Source organism: Pseudonaja textilis, chromosome 6, assembly GCF_049901715.1.
Source record: "Pseudonaja textilis isolate UNSWEBS1 chromosome 6, rPseTex1.2, whole genome shotgun sequence".
Taxonomy (NCBI): domain Eukaryota; kingdom Metazoa; phylum Chordata; class Lepidosauria; order Squamata; family Elapidae; genus Pseudonaja; species Pseudonaja textilis.
In genome coordinates, this window is record NC_141995.1 from 8,193,607 (window position 1) to 8,217,359 (window position 23,753).

The window sequence follows — 23,753 nt, forward strand, 5'->3', positions numbered from 1 at the left end:
ACCAAGATAAGTAATTACCAAATTCAAGGAGAATAACAAGGCACAGTCTGTTGGAAGGACACCAACCAAGGTAACTTCAACCCAAAATAAAACCCGCTTTGCTTCTGGCAACTCTGTGTTGTAATCATCTCTCTTATAGTCTCCCCAACTGCAACCAATGAGGGGGATCGTGGCCACTTCCTCTCTCGTAAGCCAAGTTGTTCCCTTTTCTGTTCCTCCCTGCGTGTCCAAGGATGAAGAGGGGATGGGCCTGGGTCTTCCTCTGACTGCCCAGCTGGCCTTTGCCCTTCCCCAGCCTCCTCCACAACCTCTGGAGCCACACCTCCACTCCCTGCTGGCTGTTCCTCCTCTCCCTCAGAGTCCGACTCTACCAAAGGCATGACATAAACTGTTGTAAGTCAAGGATTGCCTGTATGGGGTTAGGTGCTCTTTGAGCTTCGATATTTTCTTGTGGACATTTCATTACCCAACTAGCTAACTTCATCAGCGTAAGAAGGGAGTGGGATCTGCTCTGTTTATATATAAGTGGCTATCCCAAAGGTGTTTTTTTTCAGGAGGCAACTGGACTTTCTTGGTTTTTTTCTTTGAAGACGTTTCACTTCTCATCCAAGAAGCTTCTTCAGCTCTGACTGGATAATGGGGAATGGAAGAGCTGAAGAAGCTTCTGGGACGAGAAGCAAAATATCTTCCAAGAAAAAAAACCAAGGAAGTCCTGAAAAAGCACCTTTGGGACAATCGTGACCTGGAAGGCTGGGAATATCTACAGACTTTTGTCCCAAAAATGCTTTTTCAAAAGGCAACTGGACTTCGTTTTTCCTTGAAGACGTTTTGCTTCTCATCCAAATAAGTTTCTTCAGTTCTCCTCTGAACCAACAACTTCAAGGAAAAACAAAGTCCACTTGCCTTTTGGAAAAGGTCCTTCAAGGAAAACATGACCTGAATGACTCAGAATCTCCATAGACATACAAGTGACTAGCACTGATGACGTTACCTAGTTGGGTAATGAAAAGTCTGTAAGAAAGAAATCAAGGTCAGAGAGCATCAAGGACCCTACCCGCCCCCCGCAAAAAACCCTGTATTATGCTTCAGCAGAATGGCTGAATCAATCCAACGGTATCATAAAAGGCCCCAAAATGATTAAAAGATACAATTGTTTTAGTTACAGGGCTAACCAACGCAGGCAAACCACCTTAAGAAGGTGAAGAGGAATTGTTTCTGGCATGTATTTCTTTTCTGTTTCTTGGAATAGGCTAAAAAATATGAAATATGGTACCAGAGATAGCCACCAAAGCTGCAAACAGAATCAAAGTACATCGATAGCACAGAACTGTATTAGAGAACTGTTCTATCTTCACCCTTTCTCCTTCCAAATCATATTGTCCACAAATCCTTGGCAGGCTACAATTCTGGGAGAACCACAACGAAGGTTTATCTTGAAAGTCAGGTATGAAATGTATATAAGTAGTCCTTGACTTACGACCACAAACTGAGCCTAAACTTGCCAAGTGCCACATTTGTTAGGTGAGTTTTCCTCCGTTTTAACACCTTTCTTGCCAAAGTTGTTAAATGGATCGCTGCAGAGTTGTTAAGTGAATCTGGCTTTCCCTCCATTGACCTTGCTTGTCAGAAAGTGACAAAAGTGATCAACCTGCCCACGGGACACAGCAACCGTCATAAATATGAGTCAGTAGCCGAACGGAGGGAATTTTGATCATGTGACCATGGGGATGTTACAATGGTTGTGTGAGAAATGGTCTTAAAAAGAAAGAAATGGACTTCTTTCAGTGCCGTTGTAACTTTGAACGGTCATTAAACGAACTGTTGCAAGTCAAGGACCAACTGACTTGTTGTAAGGTTCATCATCTATCAGACCACAAACTGCCTTGGTATGGCATCTTGAACACCAATTAAACCCTAAACCATTGCAAACCACAATGGCTAAATTCATATATGCTAAACCAAGATCCTACCTAGGGTCCAAACCAGGACCTTCACTTGCAAATCCTATAATTTGTGTTAAACTCTAGTATCTTCATTAAATGTACCATTCTGTGGGGGCAGCTACTCTCCAGCATTCACAAGGGCATCATCATCGTCTTTTAACGACTCCATAATCCTTTGCAGGATGGAGTCTGCACAATTGAATGGAGCTAGCAGAGAGTTTACTGGCCGGATGCTTTCCTGTCACCAATGTGGAGTTTTGTTCAGCAGATATTTTTTCACTGTGCCCAGAGAGAGAAATATCTGCCTCTATGTAGGATCCAGCATTCACAAGGTGCCACTGCAAAAAAAAAAACCCACCTTCCACATGTTCTTTCTATAAAGGGATGCTTTCCTTGCTGGGAAGCCATGGTGACCCCCACTGATCTCCTTTCCAGAGTCTACTCCATCCTTCGAAGTACATGCAAACTCTCCCTTTCAGGCTAATTTTAAGGTAACACCAAGGAAGTCCCTCTAAGGTAAACACCATGATGCAAAAATATAGTAAGTAAGCAGCAATAAGGTTTATTAACAGGCCTTACAAAGTAATAAAATACAATCAAGTTTCTGTTGGTCACTTTTTAAGTTCCCAAGTGAGTTGGATTTCATTTGTCTCTTTTAACCTCTGGGCTTTTTTTCCTTTGAAGGTTTAAAACTCTTTGCAGTGAGGTTAGCCAACCTAATTAAGACATTCCAGCCCGCCTGTCTCTCTAATATGTCCCCAAAGGCAAACGGTTAAAAAAACAAAGTTCATCACAGCTGGTGAGAGACAAGTGCAAATGACAACTTTCTCTTTGATTCTGGGTTTCATATATGGCATTTTCAATACTGGCTTTGTAGTTTCAGGGATAACCAGCCCTCCTCCCATCCTCCTAACGCCCAACTCAAAGGTCCTTGCATAAAGACCCTCCCAATGCTCCAAAGCCAACATGGATTTCAACTTTGATCATCATTCCCCCACCTATCCACCCTTCAAGACAGACTGCTGTTCCCTTTTACCTGGTTTTTTTTTTAAAGAAAAAATAAAGAGCTAAAGTGCAGCATCTCGGCAACGGACACGAAAAGGGTTATTTCGAGGTTGGCCAGAGAATTTTCCTTGAGCATTTTTTGCAGGACGGACCCCCAAACCCCCAAGTTTCCACTCGGGGCGTGTAAAGCAATTCTCCCCATCCCCGGTTAAAATTAAAATCCAAATACGTTCAAGGAATAAAATGTCATTTTTCATCCAGTTCCTCCCCAAACATAGCTAATGAGCTGGAAAAAAAAACAAAAAACCAACCAGCTGGGCCCACAACATCCTTGGAGACCCTTTGAATCAAGCATCTTCAAACTTGGCAAGTTTAAGACTTGTGGACTTCAACTCCCAGAATTCCTAAGCTAACATGTCTGCAGGAAGAATTCTGGGAGTTGAAGTCCACAAGTCTTCAAGTTGCCAAGGTTAGAGATCCCTTTGAATCATCAAATTCCCCCAAATTTGTCTCGGTCCAAAGGCCACACCCGCGGTTCTTAATCACTGTATTCCTCAATCTCCTGTAAAACGGAGCACTTGCACCCTTGTTTCCGTTTCAGATGATGAGGTTTCAAGTACCTTGCCAGGGAAGGTTTTCTGTTCACTTTCCTGGCCAGGGAGGTTGACGAAGGAGTGGCTGTGGACGGCCGGGCGATGGGATGAGTTGGGAAGATGGTCCTGCCTCGAGGGGCCCCCAAAAGCTGCCATATTTCCCCAGAGGCGCTGGCGTTCAAATACTGCCAAGGCTTCTTGCCGCTGCTGTCCCGGACTTGCGTCCGGCAATGTAGCCTCTGCACCAGGATTTTTATGACCAGGGGGTGACTGTGAATGGCCGCTAGGTGCAATGGAGTGTAGCCACAACCGGACCGGACATTGGCGTCCAGGACAACTCCTGCCTCCTGAGCGCCGGCGACAAAGTCCTGCAGCACTTCAGCGTTCCCGTGCTTGGCCAGCCAGTGAAGCACCGTGAAGCCAGAGACGAAGTCCCTGTGGAGCACCAGGTGAGGGTCTTCGCGGAGTAGAGCCCGGACCTGCATCCAGGAGCCTGTGGCAACTTTCACCAGCCAGGTGTGTTCTCGACCGTCCAGAGGCACCGAGGAAGACCTGTGCTCAGCAGGGCCCTCTGGGTGAGGGGCCAGTCTTTCCACGGAGGGGGCATTTACCACAGGTCTCGGTCTGGGGGCCCACTGGGGGCTTAAGGGGGCGTCCAGATTTGGGGACGGTGGCCTGCCCATCTTCCTCGGTTTGAGCAAATCCCTCCCTTCTGTTTTGTCCCTGGTGGCAGCTCTGCCAACCACAAGGTGCAGCAAATCAATGTGAGGAGGGGACTTGCCAGCCTTGGAGTCCTGACTGGACTGGGCGAGGGGCATCCTCACCCCCAATCTATCGCTGTGAGGGGCAACTCCAGGTGCCTCGTGCCCAGCTGAGTTTCCAACGCAGCCGTTCATCCTGCCCGCTTCTTCCCTTTCCCTGGGATGGGAGCCGCTCTCCCTGCTGGCGCTGCTGCCCTCTTCGCTGGCCGAGCTCTCCTGCTCCAGGTAATCTTCAAAATCCTGCAAGGAAAGCCGGCATCGGATGCTGCGGAAGACGGGCACGGGAGAGTCCCGCCAGCCCTCCGAGGACTCCGACGGAGGATCGAAACCCAGCGACCCACAAAGGCGGCTCCGGTCCGAGCTTTGAGACCAGGCTGGGATGGGGCAGGCTTCCTCTCCTTCCAGGGCCTGGCAGGGCTCGGGGGAAGCCGCATGATGGGTAATGATCCAGTCCCGAATCCTTTGCTGGACGCTGCCGGCACCCATTTCTCCGACGGGTAAACTGAGGCCGTTGGCCTGCCGCGCCTTTTCCCGCAGGAGCGGCGGGTCCCGAGCGGCTGGCTCCGCGAGCGGCTGCCGGGGAGCCTTTTTCTCTCTGCCCAGGCAGCCCAAGGTGGGGCTGGCAGGCGGAGGCCGAGATCCGACTCCAGGTGTGGCGGGAAGGCACCTGCCGGCCTTCCTCCTCCGGCCCGCCGCCACTTCGCCACCCGTTTCCCGCCGCGGTTCGGAAATTCCCCGGGGAGAAGCGGTTCCCGGCGCCTTCCCGGCGGCGGCGCCGGCGCGATCCCACCTGGCTGGCTGAGGCGGCGATGGGCCGGCTGGTGCCCGCGGCGACGGCGGCGGTTCAGGCCACGGGCCGTGGTCGGGCGGCGATCTGGACTCCTCCCCGATCAGGTCTCGGTACCGTTTCCTCAGCACCACGTAAGTAGCGCCGCCGGGCCCGTCCTGGCTGACGGTGGCCACGGAGTTGACGAAGCCCTTGAAGAGGTGGCGGCGGTGCTGGAGCTGGGCGGGGGCCGCCCGGGGGTCGCGCAAGAAGCGCTGGAAGTGGCCCAGCAAAGCGGCGTTGGCCACTCGCCCCCCGGCCTGGCAGAGAAAGTCCAGCAGCTCCGCTTGGCTCAGCTCCTGCGCCATGGCTCACCTTCGCCGGCCGCTCCTCTCGCCTCCTTCAAACCATCCCCGCCCCGGGGCGCCCGCCCGCCGGCTGGCCAGCCACGCCCGCCCCGTCCCAGAAACAGAAACCGGCCCAGTCCACCTCCGGCCCAGCGCCGGGCGCTTCTGAGCAAACTTTAGCCCGGGCGCCAGTTTCACCTGCGCTTCTTCGGCGCTCCGCCCACTTTCGCACCTCAGCGCCCCGCCCCTCCCGCACTGAGGCCCCGCCTCCGCTCCCGTCATTGAAAAAAAAAATATATAATAATGTTGGAAGTTTCAAAGGTGCTTTTTTTTTTTTCCTCAGGAGGCAACTGGACTTTCTTGGTTTTTCTTTTTTCTTGGTTTTTTTCTTGGGTTTTTTTTTGGTTTTTATTTTTTCTTGGTTCCCCACCCCCCACCCTCTGCCCCGCCAGGAGGCAACTGGACTTGCTTCGTTTTTCTTTTTGAAGACGTTTTGTTTCTCATTCCAGAAGCTTCTTCAGTTCTGAGGGGATGGTGGGGGAAGGGAAGGATTGATACTCCTTGCAGACATCTGGACACTTTTACTGTATTCCTGAAAGAAATATCGATCCTTCCACTCGCCCACTATCCTGTCAGAGCTGAAGAAGCTTCTTGGATGAGCAGGGAAACGTCTTTGTGAGGAAAAAACAAAAACCCAAGGAAGTCCAGTTGCCTCCTGAAAAAAAAAAAGAGTCTTTGGAACAACCATGACCTGGATGACTGAGAATCTCTACAGCAGGGTCCCCAAACTTGGCAACTTTAAGACTTGTGGACTTCAACTCCCAGAATTCTCCAGCCAGCTATGCTTTACAGAGGCCTCTGCTCTACAGACTTTTAGTTATACAATTTGGGATGAACACGCTTGGAATGCTGTGGGAGTAGGAATGGATTTCCAGAAGAAAAGAATTGCAGACTACAGGAACTATTTGCATTACTCAGGTGACCCTGAGGATACAGATAAACCTCGGAGTGCTTCAACTACCCTCTAAAAGGATGCAAATGACCAGCTGTCTGCAAGGAATATAACAGAATAATAACAGATTAACAGAGTTGGAAGGGTCCACACACACACACACACACCCAAGCAGGAGACCCTGCACCATTTCTGACAGATGGCATTCCAGTCTCCTCTTGAAAACTTCCTGTGATGAAAAAAAACCTTCCAAAAAACCCTTCCAAAACCTTCCATTCCCCAGTCTCCTGTCAGATCTGAAGAAACTTCTTGGATGAGAACCAAAACTTCTTTAAAAGAGAAAACAAGAAAGTCCAGTTGCCTCCTGAAAAAGCACCTTTGGGACAACCATGACCTGGAGGATTGAGAATCTCTACAGACTAATGTTGGAAGGAAAATTCATCGGGTTCAGTTCCAAGCTGGGAGGAAGACCCTGGAAACAAAATGGAGGCTGACTGGAAAGAAAGTTTATGAATGAGCAGAACCACAAGGGTTTGTGGTTTGGGGGCAGCTGACCAAACGGTTGAATCAGTGGATCAATCTTAATAGGTTTCTGTGTCTTTGAAGTTTGGACTGTTCTGGGGATTGTGCAGTGAAGAGGTTTTTGTGAAATGTGCTGAAACAGTGGTGGGTAATTCTTACTGTGGCTGATGGTTATGCCTGTGTTAGATTTTTGGGGGGTGAAGGGCTGCTTGCTCTAATCCTATCACTCTTGCTTTTGTTAACTATCCAAATTGCTGTAAAGGGGGTTTGAAATATCCTATCTTGAATGGACTTCCGCCGGCAGTATTTGCTTTCTAGATGGTGGGCTTCCTTTTTCAATAAGCTCATTATCTCCTTAAGTGCTGGCATCCGCTATGGGTTATTAAGAAAGACAGGGGACTGCTTTCTGCCTCTAAAAACATGCTTCTCCATTTCTATAATATTATAATAACATATATTCTGCCCCAAAATATTTCATTCTTCTTGGGGGGAGGTCTACCCACACTAACTTCCCTGTGACAGGAAACCCCCCCCCCCCACTATTCACCACTATTTCAAAGATTTTTTTAAATTAAATTTCCCTGACCTGTTTTTTCAGATACAGGTAGTCCTCGGCTTACAATAGTTCATTTAGTGACCGTTTGAAGTTACAACAACACTGAAAAAAGGGACTTGTGACTGTTTTTCACACTTACAACCTTGGTGGCATCCTGAGGGTCACGTGATTGAAATTCAGACACTTGGAAAGCGACTCACATGTATGACCTTTCTTGCCATCATTGTTAAGCGATCGTTGCAGTTGTTTACCTGGTACAGGCAGTCCTCGACTTATAACAGTTCACTCAGTGACCATTCGAAGTTACAACAGCACTGAAAAAAAATGAATTATGACCCTTTTTCACACTTATGACCATTTCGGCATCCTCGGGGTCACAGGACTGACATTTGGAGGCTCGGCGACTGATTCACATTTACGACGGTGGCAGTGTCCCCAGGATCACGTGATCCCCACTTGCGACCTTCTGGCAAGCAGTGTCATCAAGGAAACTGGATTCGCTTAACAGACGTGTTCCTAATTGAACAACGGCAGGGATTCGCTTAACAAATGTAGCAAGAAAAGTTGTAAGAGGAGAGAAACTCTCTTAACAAATGCTCAGTGGTGGGATTCAAAAATTTTGGGTTCTGTGGGCGTGGCAGGGGAAGGACACTGCAAAATCCCCATTCCCTCACCACCCCACTAACCTGCTTTCCAGCTCTGTTCTCCTGTGCAGGGCAACCAAAGAAGACCCAGCCAATCAACTGGGACTCAGGAGGCAGAGAATAGATGGGGGCGGGGCCAGTCAGAGTTGGGATTTGCTGGTTCTCTGAACTACTCAAAATTTCTGCTACTCGTTCTCCAGAACTGGTCAGAACCTGCTGAATCCCACCTCTGCAAACACCTGGGCATAAACAGATCCCCCTGATACCTCCAGCTCAAACACACCCCAACCAGGCACCCAGATGAAACCTAGCTTCCTAATAAATGATAGATGTCCATTTACTCGGAGCCAAGCCACACTAAAAGCCTCCAATACAGGAACACAATGTTGCCAGCCAATCAAGGCAAAAAAAAGCCACAAAACAGACAGAAGATATTAGAAACACCAATCAAGCAGAACACAGCAAACTCCAAGACCAATAAACACAGACCAAGACTCCCAACCAATCAGGATGAAGAAAAAAACCATTCTGGCACAGCAGTAGGCTAGCCCCAAATTTAAAACTCAAACGGCTGTGAAAGTCTGACTCACAGACAAACACAATACAGAAGCCTGATGATGGCAGATGAAATTCTGCCGAAATGTTGCTACAACTTTAAAAGCACAACTATAATGACGTGGGAAAATACCCGAAAAAAAGCTGAATACCATACATGTAAGTACCTGCGAAAACTTAAGAAATATATATATATATATATATATATATATATATATATATATATATATATATATATATATATATATATATATGAAACTCTACACAAAGGATAAAAAGAATACATATTCAGAATACAGACTAGTTCTAGAAAGGAAAATAAAAAAGGAAAAAATAACAACTTCTAAATATAATTCCTAAAAAATGAACTTATACTAACAAAATCATATTTATCTTGTACTATCTGTGCATGCACATTAACAAGTGTCCCAATTTTTTATCCAGTGACCAGCAGTCATAAGTGTAAGGAATAGTTATGTGAGTCACTTTTTTCAGTTATGTTGTAACTTTGAACAGTCACTAAATGAATGGTTGTAAGTCAAGGATCACCTGTATTTTGATGGGGGTGGTAGGGTTGCTTCTTTTTCTTTCTCCAGAGTAAAATTTCGGTGTGTCTACCTCAAATGCGTTTGGGGAAAGAAGCATAAAACTACCCCTGTATTGTGCCATTTTAAATTTCACAGAGAGGATTTGCATACTTTTTTCTTCAATTATTCCTAAATAGCAAAAAACTTAGAAAAGGTAAGGTGGCTGGAGAGAGGTGAGGAAATGGAAGATTCCCATGAGTAAACATTTACAAGAAACATTTACAAAGGAGTTACACATTAACAACTGGATCTCAAATGCAGGCATTCTAAAACTCTACTCCTTATAACAAACTTATTTCCGGCTCTGTGTGTGTGTGTGTGTGTGTGTGTGTGAAGGAGATTGATGGGCATGTTTTATGTAGAAATAAGTCCCCCTGCTGGATTCTCAGAAACCATAGTTTGCTTATTAAACATAAGCCACTTCCACAACATACTAAATCAGGGTTATCCAAACCTTGCCAGCTTTAACATCTGTGGACTTCAACTTCCAGAATTCCCCAGCCAGCTGATACTTTTTTAAAAAAAAGTAGTGCAGAGCACTATGGATGTCCCACCAGAATACAGGAACCACCCCACAAAAACACACCACAGCCTTTCAAACACAATTTGTGCGAGGCATATTTATTACCTGGATCTCAAATCCCCCACAGGGATGCTGCAGAGAGAATTTGCCAGCAAGAGGTAGCAAAGTTAAAAGCTCATCCTATTGTGTTCTGTGGAAGTTCCATTGTTGGTCTGCATTTTAAGCGGGAGTTTTGTGTGTTTCTATTGGCTGAGCAGCCTGACAGTGAACTATAAAAGGGAGCTGTCAGACGACATCAGCTGTTACCCATCAGCTGGCCAGTTTGGCAGTATATCGGCTGATGCGGGTAACCCGTTTCTTTGTTACAATAAACACTGATGGTTCGTTAATGCCTGCCTCCGCTCATTCTTACAAAAGACTACAAAATTGGCGATGAGGATGGGATGCCTGTCTGAAAGCTGAAGAAGAACAGAGCCAGAGGTATTGTTGTTCCTTTTTTGTTACCTCAGAAAAGACAAGATGTCGACTGCTCCGACATTCCTGTGTTTTCACCCATCGTCAGAAACTTGGGAATCTTACTTTAATCATTTTGACTGTTTCCTAGATGCTGCTGGTTTGTTTGAGATTTCAAGCCATAAGAAAAAAGTGTATTTCCTAAGCTTTTGTGGGGCCGCGGTTTTTGATACCGCCACAGCGCTGTTGTTGGCGCCTCAGACTGTTAAAGTGGTATCCTGAGAAGATTTACAAGAACTTTTAAGTAATCACTACTCGCCCAAACCATCTAGGATTGTGAGGTGGCATGCATTCAGGAGACGAGTACAGGCTGAGGGAGAGACTATTAGTACCTACATGGCCGCCCTCCGAAAAGCGGCTCTACATTGCAGGTTCTGGGATCTCAAGGATCAACTGCTTGATCAATTAGTATGTGGTGTACGAGATCTCAGGCTTCAAAGAAGTTTGCTTGCCAAGTGCGATTTAACCCTTAAGATGGCTGTTGAGAAGTCTCAAGTGGCAGAAATGTCAGTTCTCTCTGCTGCCAAGATACAAGGCTCTAATAGCAATGCTACAACCGAACCGAGTGCTGCCAGGCATTACGATGACAGTTTCCCTGATGAAATTTCTGAAACCAACAATGATGTAAATCGCCTCAGAGGGCAACCCCCACCACAGCAAAAGAATTGGATTCCTGATAACAAACTATGCAACCACAAACAACCTGCCTGAGTTGTGGTGGTAATCATTTAAGATCCACATGCAGATTTAGAAACATAATTTGTTTAAAATGCCAAAGAAAGGGACACATAGCTAGGGTTTGCAAATCTGGAAAAAACTTTAACCCACAATACCAGCCTCAAGTTAGATCACAAAAACAAAAAGAAGAATGTTTTATTATTACTAGGACTTCTTACAGTTCTAAGTCATCTAACAATTTTTCTAACCAGATTTATACTAACCAGATTTACACTAACTGTCTCCTTAGAAGGAAAGCACTGTCCAATGGAAGCTGAGACTGGCTGATCGCTATCCATTGTATCCTGAAGCACTTTAAAAAGATTAGTTCCGAGGAGATGGGAGGAGCCTGCGCTGTGGCGATACGGCTTGCAATCGAGCTCCTCGATTGCAGCCGATATCTCCGCTACCGGCCGGTCCAACGGACCTACGCTGTCCCGTAGGGGCAGCCACCGTGAAGAGCGTACCCTGAGGACTCCGGGGATACCGCAAAATCCCTGGAGAGCCCGGGTGAAGCTCTTCTTGCCAGCGGCGGAGAGGCAGCCCCCATGCTGCTGAAGCCGGGGCGGCTCCAGAAGGAAAGAGTCTGAGAAAGAGTTTGTCGGTTGGGTGAGAACTTTTTTTTTATTTAATTTTTTGAGTTTTGAAAGTTTACTCTGACTATTTGAAGAAACCTGTGTGATTTTTTTTTTTTTTTTTTTGACAAAACTGACTTAGCGGCGTTTTTTTTAGGGAAACGTCAAAGAGAGAATCCATTTTTTTTTCTTTTCTTTGCTTCCGGACTTTATTGTTATTTATTGGATAACTGGACTGTTTCTTTTTTATATATTCATATGTTTTATTCCTCTTCTGGACTTTTTATTTTCTTTTTGGCTAGAGGCTTCTCTTGATTTTGTTTGATTTTTGTGCTTCTGTTTTTGTGTATTCCAAGTCGGCTTTCTCTTCTTTATTATGCTTTTCAGAGAGGAGGGGGGAAAGTGAGAACTAAGATACTTTGTAACACTACCACCTAGAGGCTCGGAAATATTTTACTTGAACTGGAAAAAATAGACTCTTCTTCTCAAGGACATCCTCTGATAAGATAGAGGAAAGCACTCTGTGGAATATTATTACAGGTGTCTTTCTGGATATTCATGGCTTAGCTTTGAAGCTTGTGGGAAAGAGAAGGGAGTTATAATTAGAGCCTTGGATAATTAAATAGAGTGCAGTGTTTTTTTCTCTTTTGAGTTCTGTCACCCTCCACTAACATCAAGGTCTTTACTTTTAAGCTTGATTTATTTGCAAAGGAAGCCTCTGAATTTCTTTTTTTTTTTTTTATTTTATTTTGATCTAACTTGCTTTATTTTTCTCTTGCCCATTTGGATCCTGTTTTTCTTTTTTCCTTTTTTTTAATGTACACCAGCGGACTATTTCTTTTTCCTTTTCTCAATTGAGGTTTCTTTTTTTTTTTTTTTGGCTGGACTAAGGTGTGGAACTTGAAGAAACCTATTTTTCTTGGTTTTGTTTTGCTTTTTTTTTTCTCTTTTTCTTTTTCCCTTCCTCTTTTTGGCTTTGATTATTATTATTGGGTTTTTATTCTTTCACTCTTTTTATGGATTTCTTTTTAATTGGATTAAGGTCAGGAAGAATTTGAAGAATTTTTCCTTTTTTTTTTTTTTTTTCTCACTATCGGCTTTTTTATTGTTGGCCTTTTTATCTTGGATTATAATTTCATATTTTTGTGGATTAAAATTTGAAAGAACTTGAAGAGTTGGAACCATTTAAAATGAGTAAGAAACTTATATCTTTGGGTGCCTCTATGTCTGCTTCTGCCTCCCACCATCTGGACAGCGCTCAATTCAGACATTGTTAAAGCAAGATAAAGAGAAAGAAAAAGAACAAGAAAGAGTATCCTTTCAGATGATTATGCAAGGAATTCAAGATCTTAAGGTAAAAATGGATACTATTGAACAAAGAACAGGTAGGATGGAACAGATGATGGCAAAATATGAGGAGAGACTTCAAAATGTTGAAGAGGGGGCAAACAAAGAGAGGAGAAGATTGGAAATATTGACAATAGATTAACAGTGATTGAACAAGAAAAAAAGTGAGATGTTGAAGTGGGAGTTGGATAGATCAGAATTTTATCTCAGATTTCAAAATATAGAAGAAGAAAAAGGACAAGATTTGAGTCATGACAATGGTAGGAATTTTGGCGGAGGCGCTCGAGATAACAGAAGAGAAGATGATGGATGGAATAGATGAGATATATCGAGTTTTACAAGATATGCGATGAGAAATAACCTACTCAGAGAAGTCCATATTAGATTTATTAAAAAATCTTTGAAGACACAAGTATTGCAAGCAGCAAGAGAGAAGCCACTGAAATACAAAGGTAAAGAAATTTTGGTTTTAAAACAAATACCTAGAAGAGTGAGAGAGATGAGAAGAGAATATCGATTCCTGACTAAAAGGTTATTGGAAAAAGAGGTGTCTTACAGATGGTTGATTCCAGAAGGATTGATGTTTACCTGGCAGGAACAGAGACATAGAATTGATTCAATCGAGAAAGCAGAACTGTTTTGTGCAGAGGTTCTTGGAGGGAGAGAAGGAGGAGCAGGAAAGGAGGTCCCATCAATTGAATCCCAAGAGGAACAAAGGGAGGTTGGAAAAGAAGAAGGTGCAGTAGGTGGACAAGTGGATATTAAAGATCAACGTGAGGCAAGACCCACGAGAGTGGTTAAATCTAAATATAAAGCATAATTATGGAAGAGAAAAACTGATTACAATGAATATAAATGGACTGAATTCAGCTGCTAAGAGAAGGAAGACTTTCCATAAATTAATGAAATTAAGGCTTGACATAATTTGTTTACAAGAAGTTCACATTAAAAAGCAACATGAGCAATTGTTATTACAACCAAAGTTAGGGAAATTGTTTACCTCTTTGACCCAATCCAAAAAAAGAGGGTGGTTTTATATATTAAAGAGGCCATTCCAGCAAAATGATTTATACAGATGATGATGGGAGAATATTAATGGTAGAAATAATGGATAATAATAGAAAGATACTTCTGATTGCAATTTATGCCCCGAATGACAAACAGGAAGAATTTTATAGAAAATTACATACTAAGATTGCTGAATTTGACTATGCTAATATAATTATGATGGGAGACTTTAATGGAATTGTGGATAATAAACTTGATTACATTGCAACAGCAGTAAAGCATAACAGAAAAACTCTTCCTAAATCCTTTTTTAAAATGATAGATGAATTAACATTAAAAGACATATGGAGAGAAAGAAATGATAAATCTAAGCAATTTACGTTCTATTCAAATAGACATTTATCATGGTCTAGACTGGATATGATTTGGATTTCAACAGATTTAATGTCTAGTATTCAAGAAGTAAATATTGAAACAAGCACTTGGGCTGACCATAACCCATTGACAATTAAATGGAAGGGACAAAGGAAAAGATCGAGATGGACATTAAATAATACTATTTTAAAGGATAAGGAATTTATACAATGGATGGAGAAAGAATTGGCCTTCTTCTTTAAGGCTTATATCACACTTATTCCAAAAGAGGAGGCGGACCTACTTCAAATCAAGAATTACAGACCGATTTCCTTATTAAATGCAGACTATAAAATTTTTGCTTCAATATTAGCAGAAAGACTTAAAAAGTATTTGAATAACTTCATCCACCCAGACCAAAATGGGTTTCTGCCAAAACGACAAATTAGAGATAATATGAGAGTAATTTTGGACACCTTGGAATATTATGAGGCGCACCCTGAAAAGCAAATGGCTTTGATATTTTTAGATGCTCAAAAGGCATTTGATAATGTAAATTGGAGGTTTATGGTACTCCTAATGGAACAGATGGGCTTTGCTAGAAGATTTATTCAAGCAATAGAAGCAATTTATAATGAACAAACAGCTAAGGTAATGATGGAAGGAGAATATACAGATTCCATTAATATAAGAAAAGGTACAAGACAAGGTTGTCCTCTTTCGCCTTTGTTATTTGTATTGACTTTGGAAGTCTTGAATAGAAACATTAGAGAAGATGAAACTATAAAAGGAATGAAAATCAAAAACGAGGAATTCAAATTACAAGCTTTTGCAGATGACCTAGTCTTTATTTTGGAAGATCCTATAGGAACAGCCTCAAGCTGTTGGAAAAGATAGAGGCCTATGGGGAGGTGGCTGGTCTGAAAATAAATAGAGATAAAACAAAGATTTTGTCAAAGAATATGTTGCTGAAACAAAGAGAAGAGCTGGCAGAACTGTTAAAAATTCAAGTTACAAACAAGGTTAAGTATCTGGGGATTTATTTGACATCAAGATGTAGTACATTGAAGGAGAATAATTATATTAAACTTAAACAACAGATAGCTCAAGATTTGAAAAAATGGGAGAACTTACAATTGTCATTAATAGGAAGAATTTCAACAATCAAGATGAACATTTTACCCAGAGTCTTATTCTTGTTTCAAACAATACCAATTAGGCTTGGAAAAGAATACTTTGAGGATTTAAATAAAATTGTCTTGAAGTATATATGGCAAGGCAAGAAAGCAAGAATAAAGTTAAAGCTTTTACAGGATGCTAGAGTTAGAGGAGGGTTTGGTTTGCCTAATTGGGAGTTGTACTACCAAGCTGCAAACTTGACGTGGGTTAAAGAATGGATAACATTAAGGAAAACCAGATTGTTGACATTAGAAGGTCATGATTTGTTGTTGGGCTGGCATGCTTTTTTATGGTACAAGGGAACCAAAACACAGGGGTATTTTAGAAGACATTATATACGGGGAGTCTCTGTGGTTGAATTGGGAGAAGATAAAAAAACAGTGTTATTTGAAAATTCCAGTTTGGTTATCGACGATAGAAGCGTTTTCTTATCCTATAATTTATAAAAAGGAGCAAACAGTTAACTATGGGGAATTATTAGATGAAAAGGGTGAACTTAAATCGATGCAAAAACTGGAAGAACAAGGTATACAGATGAATTGGTTTTTCATATTTGCAAATACATTCAAAGTACTATGAGGATTCCAAAGCAGAGGGATTTTATGATAAGCAAACTGACTTGGATAAGATTTTGATGGGTACTGATGAAAAGGTGATTAAAAAATTGTATGGTTATTTATTGCAAATTAAGCTTGAGGAAGAACAAGTTAAAGAAACTATGATTGCGTGGGGGAGGAATTTTGGATATGGGATCGATTTAGAGAAATGGCAGAAACTATGGTCGCAAAATTATAAAATGACAATGTCTACAGCCTATAAAGAAAATTTGTATAAGATGTTTTACAGGTGGCATTTTCCCCGACAAGGATAGCAAGAATGTTCAAGAACAAATCCGAAAAATGCTGGAAGTGTCATCAGAAACCTGGTTCATACTATCATATGTGGTGGACTTGTGAGGATGCTAGAAAATATTGGACCAAAATCCACATGTGGCTGGAAAAAATGACGAAGAAGCATATAGATTTGAAACCGGAGTTTTTCTATTGGGAATCCTACCAGATACTTATAGTAAAGAGTTGAAATATTTGATTGTAAATGTATTGACTGCTGCTAGGATTGTATTTGCAAAAATTGGAAAAATGAGAAAATTCCATTGCAAGAAGAAGTTGTAAAGAAAATTTTGGAATGTGCTGAGATGAGTAGATTGACTTTTGAAATTAGAGAGCAAGAAGATAGACAATTTTATTTAGTCTGGGATCTTTTTTATCAATGGTTGAATGATGAAATATTAAAATATAAAAGTTAGATAATAAGGAATAATAATGACTTTATTTTCCCTTTCCTTTTATTGGTTTTTGATACTATATCTATATAATAGTTTTTTTTGTTTCTTTCTTTTTCCTATTTGGGATAGAATTGGTATGACTATAAGATTTGTTTTAGAATAAAATATTTAAAATATAGTTATCTCACAAAGGCATGATCGAATAAAAGTTTAGTCAAATTTTTTTTTAATAGTGATACTATGATTTATAAATTTGTATTGATAAGAGTATTATATAAGGTAATTGTAATTGTGACTATGAGGTGAATGCACAAAACCGATGGACCAACCGACTTACTGTGTGTACAAAAATATGGGGGAGCTGATACTTTTATGTTTTGTTGTGTTTTGTATGTTAAAAAACAATAAAATTTTTATAAAAAAAAAAAAAAGATTAGTTCCTGCCATCACAAAAAAACGTCTCCAGCCATGCAAACTGTCCCTTAAGAACTACCAAGGGCACTCTATTCCAGTAAATGGCCCAGGAAAATTTAGTATCCAATTTCAAAATTTTGAGGGACTACTTCCTCTCACAATAGTAGGAAGGCACCCTACCAAGCCTATTAGGGTTAGACTGGTTTAGATCTTTCGGACTTACGGTATGGAATACATTCCATTCAGGATCAGGATTTGCAAGCCTTATTACATGACTTTAAAGAGGTATTTAGTGACGAATTAGGTCAATATGTAGGAACTCCAATCTCATTTACCTTGCACCCTAATATAGCACCCATCAGGTTAAAACCTAGAAGAGTTCCTTTTGTATTAAGGCCTAAAGTTGATGCAGAATTGGATAAAGTAATAGCCCAAGGGGTTCTAGAACCCACAGATTTTGCAAAATGGGAAACCCCTATTGCAGTGGTCAGGGAACAGGGGTAAATTACCCCAAATGGGGTAAAAGTGAAAATCTGGGGGTAATGAGGAGGTTGCGCTGGCCAATGGCGGAACTATCGGCATAGCAGCAATTATTAAAACACCCTTGAGGCAAATTTATCCCCTCCACCCCACCCTTGTTTCCTGGGTCGGAAATGACTCCAGGCTAGATTCTGCAAGAGCCGCGCCGCCCGTTTTTAGGGAAGGCGAGCTTCTGGCATAGGGCAGAGCATTTTGGGAAAAGGGACGCTTTCCCCGCGCTGCGATGACCGCACGCTTTTCGCGCAGTTTGTGTCACCGTGGCTCCCAAATATCATCCTCCTTCCCGCTTCCTCGCCCCCAGGCCCTGCCTGCCTGCCAACTAGCCAGCCAGCCCGGCTCCCTCTCCCGAAGCCTCTCATCACTGCCAGGCACACAGGAAGCGAAGAGGCACCTGCAACTGCCGCCTTGGCCCCGAGAAAATTCCCAGAAGCCCTCGGGAAGCCTGGTGACATTTCATTCCCTGGAGCGAGCTATCCCGCCTTCTTCCCAGCCGCGGGGAGGCACCTCCTCCCGCCTCGACCTCCAAATTATGTGTCAGCAGCCTGAGGTGGCCGGGGAGGGGAGAGGCCGGGAGGGGTAACGTCTGCGTTTATAAATTTTTTGGGGGTAAGAGGTAAAAAAGTTCCCTGACCCCTGCCCTATTGTGATACCTTTGAAGCATGATGGTTCTATCAGGATTTGCACTGATTATAAAAGTTCCATAAATAAGGCCTTGCAAACCAATGCTTACCCAGTGCCAATAATTCAACATCTGTTACACTCACTGGAAAAGGGGTCTTTTTTTGCAAAACTAGATATGGCCCAAGTCTATCAACAGTTACTGGTTGACAACCTTACAGTGGAGGCACAGACTATTGTCACCCATCGTGGTGCTTTCAAATATGCAAGATTATAATTTGGACTTTCACTAGCACCAGGGTTATTCCAATGCCTTATAGAGAGACTAATTCAAGGCATTCCAGGGGTAGTACCCTACTTTGATGACGTTCTTATTTCTGCATGCAACAAAGAGGAACTTTTCAAATGCCTCAGAAGGGTCCTTACGTGTTTCAAGCAAGCAGGCTTGAAATTGAAGAAAAACAAATGCAAATTTGCCAAAAACCAAGTAGATTTTTTGGATATCACGTAGATGCTAAAGGTATTCATCCCACTGAATCAAAGGTAAGAGCTATTAAGGATGCCCCTACACCCCAACAAGACTGAGCTGCAGGCATTTTTGGAGGTCCTAAATTTCTATAGCTCTTTTCTCTTTCATAAGGCTTCAGTGGCGGAGTCATGACACAGATTATTGGATGCGAATGCTTCTTGGACATAGGGGCCCAAAGAGGACTTTTCCTTCCATGCTGTTAAAGCTCCGTTGTCAACCGATAGTGTATTAATACAATTTGACAGGGATCTACCTTTGGTACTATGCTGCGATGCATCCCCTTTTGGAAGAGGCACAGTGCGGGCACACAAATTGCCAAATGGCCTGGAAGCACCAATAGCATATTTCTCCAGGACTTTATCAAGTACTGAGAGAAATTATGCGCAGATCGATAAGGAAGCCCTAGCAGCAGTCGCTTCCGTTAAAAAAAATTCCATGAGTTCCTCTACAGTCACCACTTTCAGCTTGTGACCGATCACAAACCTTTATTAGGCATTTTGTCTGGGATCGTCCAAGTCCTCTAGTGTTGTCTCCAAGAATGACTAGGTAGACAATATTCCTTGCTGCCTACTCATATACATTAATACATAGAGTGGGGAAAAACCATAGTCATGCGGAGGCTTTAAGCCATTGTCCATTATTAACCCCTATAAGACCCCTCTCCATCATTATCTGTGTTCTCATTAGATGTTCAACAATTACCTATGACTGCAGCAGATATTGCTCAATGTTCATCGAGAGACCAGGTAATATTACAGGTTTTGGACTGGGTGAGAAGGCTTGGAGGAAAATTAGACACCAAATTCTTACCTTTTAGAACCAGGCAGCACGAGATGTCCATTCATCTCATGAGATGTAATAGCAGGAAGAAGTATTAGGTGAGTTCATTGCCTTGAGTTATTTATATAGTAATAAAGGTGGATTTAAAATAAATCTAAAACAAAACAACCAATGACTCAGTCAATCGTAGTCAGCATCTTATGTAAGCCCATTCAGTGACTGTCTGCATTAAGCCATTATGATTCTATTTAATACTGAAACAGGGCCAAGAAAAATAAAGAGTAGATTGCCAGGGCTTTTTAAAATAATTGTACCTTTAATAGTAAACAGATACTGAGAAATTAAAGGGGTAAAACTCCCTTGTATGAAAAGGGAGTTTCATTGCTTAACTTTTATAGATCAGGTAGGTATTAAAAGCTTAGGAGCAGTAACCCTTTTTTTACAAAAACAAAACAAAACTAGTTCTGGTTTTATTTTCTAAGCCCTGTGAAGTTGACTTCAGCAAGTCTCTGTTCTTGAGACTTTAAAAGCAGTGGAGTTTAACAATATTGTTACTACATCCTCAGGAATTATTTGGGCAAAGACCAAACAAGACACCAAGTCACTGATCCCAGGTGTTTCCACCATTGTGATACAATAAAAGAAGACATTAATTAGGTCTTCTGTTTTTACCCTAACTCTGTTAATATAACTATTTTCTGATTTTTACTTATAGCCATTGATTAATGGTTCTTTTTCTTGGGAATAATCAGGTCTGTAGATAATGTATGGCTGCCACAAAGAAGAGTGGGAGGCAGCCAATTCTCCAAACGAAACATCGGAAGGCAAGACCAGAAGCAACGGATGGAAATTAATCCAGGAGAGAAGCAACCTGGAATTAAGGAGAAACTTCCTAACTGAACAATCCGTCAGTGGAACAACTGGCCTCTAGAAATTGTGGGTGCTCCGTTATTGGAGGCTTTCAAAAAGAGACTGGATATCCATTTGTATGAAATAGGGCAGGGGTGTCAAATTCCATTTCATTGAGGGCCTCATCACCGTTGTGTTTGACCTGGGGGGGTGGGGGAGTGGGGAACTCAACATCACTCGTGTTGGGGTTGCCTGTGGCAGCCCAAGAGCTCTGCCAGTGAAAACAGGCTCCTGAGCTCCGTTTTGGGCTGCAACAGCCTCCTGCAACCCTCTGCCAGTGAAAACAGCTCAAGAGGGCCTCCCTAGCTCTGTTTTCACTTGCAGAGGCATTGCCGGCTGGTCCTTCACTGTTTCCAGGGCAGCCCCGCGGGCCAGATGTAAGCACCCCGTGGGCTAGCCCCAGGCCTTGAGTTTGACACTCCTGGTATAGGGTCTCCTGCTTGAGTAGGGTGTTGACTGGAAGACCTCCAAGGTCCCTTTCAACTCTGTTGTTCTGTTCTGTTCACACAGGTTCACCTTATTGCAACCTGGTTGCATTTCCACATTCCAGACATTCTGGAAATTGCTTGTTCGCATTCTCCCTTCCCCCAAAAATGTGGCATTGCAGAGTCGAATCAAGAAGTGTGCTTGAGAACACAACTTCAGCTCTGCAAGGCCTTGCTGAAGTTGGCGGAACAGATCAAATCAAATTGTAGGTCTCGGTTTATTGGCATTTACAGGACCGAAATCCTGGACAGGATTTAATGAAGTCCACAATCCTGCAGCTTTGGAGATCCCAGTTTGAACCTGTGTGCTCTGATTATTACTTTCTAAAAATCATGGAAATCACAAGGACAAGCGTTGATTGGTTGGATTGGGAACACACTTTGAAAGTGAAAAGGAACAGAGCCTTGTTGGTAAATATTTGCAATGAAGCCGCCATCAAAGACTCTGCTAAACAGACTCTGCTAAATATCTCCTGTAGTCAAGAGAAGGGTGGTATTTCCTGCAAGCCCCTGGCAGCTGATAACTCTAAACTGGCTTAGAGAAGATTAACAAGAACAGGCATAAATGGGCTTCCCAGCAGCCTGAAGGCTATCTCCATAACTCAAAGAGATAAGTGGTTCGCTTTAATCAATCAATCAATCAATCAATCAGAATAGAGCTGGAAGGGACCTTGGAGGTCCTCTAGTCCAACCCCTTCCTCAAGCAGGAGACCCTGCCTATGATTACTAATTGTTCTAAATGTTAGGAAGTTACACTTTAATTCTGGGTTGCTTCTCCTTGATTAGTTTCAATCCATTGTTTCTTGTCTTGCCTGCTGGTGCTTTAAAAAATAATTGGACCTGCTATCATGTCTCTCCTAGTCCTTCTTTTCTCTGGACTAGCCATACCCAGTTCCTGCATTCATTATATGTTTTAGTCTCCAGGCTTTTAGTCATTTCCCCCCGAATGCCATCACTCTGCTAAACAAATAATTCCCTCAACACTGTCCAACTATTTACAAAGTCTGCACTACTATTACTATTAATCTTCTCATCACTCCTCATCACCCATCCCCTCCCACTTGTGACTGTAGGACTGTAACTTAGTCGCTTGTATCCTTACGATTTATATTGACTGTTTCCTAGTATGATTTGATTGCTTATTGTACCCTATGACTATTGTTAAGTGTTGTACCTGATGATTCTTGACTCTTGACGAATGTATCTTTTCTTTTATGTACACTGAGAGCTTTTGCACCAAGACAAATTCCTTGTGTGTCCAATCACACTTGGCCAATAAAGAATTCTATCCTATCCTATCCTATCCTATCCTATCCTATCCTATCCCATTCCATTCTATATTCTATTCCATTCTATATTCTGTTCTGTTCTATTCTACTCTATTCTATTCTAGTTGCTCTTCTCTGCACTTTTTCCAAAGTTGCAACATTTTTTTCTGTAATGTGGTGTAATGTAATGTGGTGACCAAAACTGGATGCTGTATTCCAGGTGTTTCTAAGGGTTTTATAAAGCATTACTAATACTTGACATGATTTTGATTCTGTGCCTTTGTTTATACAATTAAGGACTGTATTAGGTTTCTTGGCTACTTGGCCAAAACATTTATAATTTGATCATCACTACAGCTCTGGGTTGCAAAAACGCAGTTGACTATTAGAGGGCAGGAAACAGATTAAAAAGAACTCTTTGCTGCCATCTGGGGGATAGCTGCATTTGTGCAGCCCAAACCTGGTAGATCCATTTAAAAAGAGAAAAACCACAAATAGCTATTCAAAGAAGCTTTGTTGCTATGCTGCATTATGTTATCACAAGGTCATCTCTATATTTAGGAGTGGGAAGAAGATGTTACAATATTTACAATAAAAATGCATAATTCAAATTGCCTGTCCTTGAGACTGAGTGAATGCGTGACCTTTAGAACAACAGATGGTTATATTGTGTGGGGCGCATGTACATACACTGGATGGAATTTAAGTTATTATTAATGGATTTGAAAGAGAAGGAGTTTTGTTTGAGAATTGGAGATTTCTTAGTGGAAACATCAATTTTAAGGATTTAACCACAGTGGAGATGATGGAGCCAATAGGCGTGGACTGGATCTAGATAAGATAGTCCAGTGATATTGCTCCATGTTATGACTTCTCTTCCCATGGTTATTAAGTGAATTGAGATGCGGTGCTTGAATCTAGAATTAGACCAAAGTTATCATTGCACAATGTTTTTAAAGGCAGAGTACCCTGTGAGCTCTGAACCAATGCTTAATAAAGGTCATAGAAATAAAAGAAAAATGTAAAGGATCTTGAATGGGGATGGGAATATATTTTTTTTCCTTGTGATTTTAACCTACATGGGGTGTGCTGTTATTGGCCTGCTCAGCCATGTAGCCAGATCAGTTTCCATTGCATGAATGGACATGTACAGTATCAGAGGTTACCTCATCACAGGCTGAAACCTGATCTGGAAGAATCACTGTATGGTCAGGTAGATTTATGGTTCGTATTTATGATGGTTGCAGTTTCCCAGGGTCACGTGACCATCTTTTGCAACCTTCTGACAAGCACAAAGTCTGTGGAGATTCTCAAGTCCTCCAGGTCATGGTTGTCCCACGGGTGCTTTTTTCAGGAGGCAACTGGACTTTCTGGTGTTGTTTTTCTTTTGAAGACGTGCTGAGCTGAAGAAGCTTCTTGGATGAGAAGCAAAATGTCTTCGAAAGATAAAAGAAGAAAGTCCAATTGCCTCCTGAAAA

At 42.4% G+C, this 23,753-nt stretch overlaps 1 protein-coding gene across 1 annotated transcript; it reads right to left on the bottom strand.

The window, feature by feature from the left end:
• Window positions 1-2,489: 2,489 nt before the first annotated feature.
• SOWAHB (sosondowah ankyrin repeat domain family member B) lies at window positions 2,490-5,554 on the bottom strand. Its single transcript, XM_026717223.2, has one exon. It carries the CDS (start codon window positions 5,434-5,436, stop codon window positions 3,487-3,489), a length of 1,950 nt encoding a protein of 649 aa, XP_026573008.2. The 5' UTR covers window positions 5,437-5,554; the 3' UTR covers window positions 2,490-3,486.
• Window positions 5,555-23,753: the final 18,199 nt, after the last annotated feature.

Excerpts from the sequence above, each read along its gene's own strand:
- SOWAHB (XM_026717223.2), bottom strand. The coding sequence starts at position 5,436 with ATGGCGCAGGAGCTGAGCCAAGCGGAGCTGCTGGACTTTCTCTGCCAG.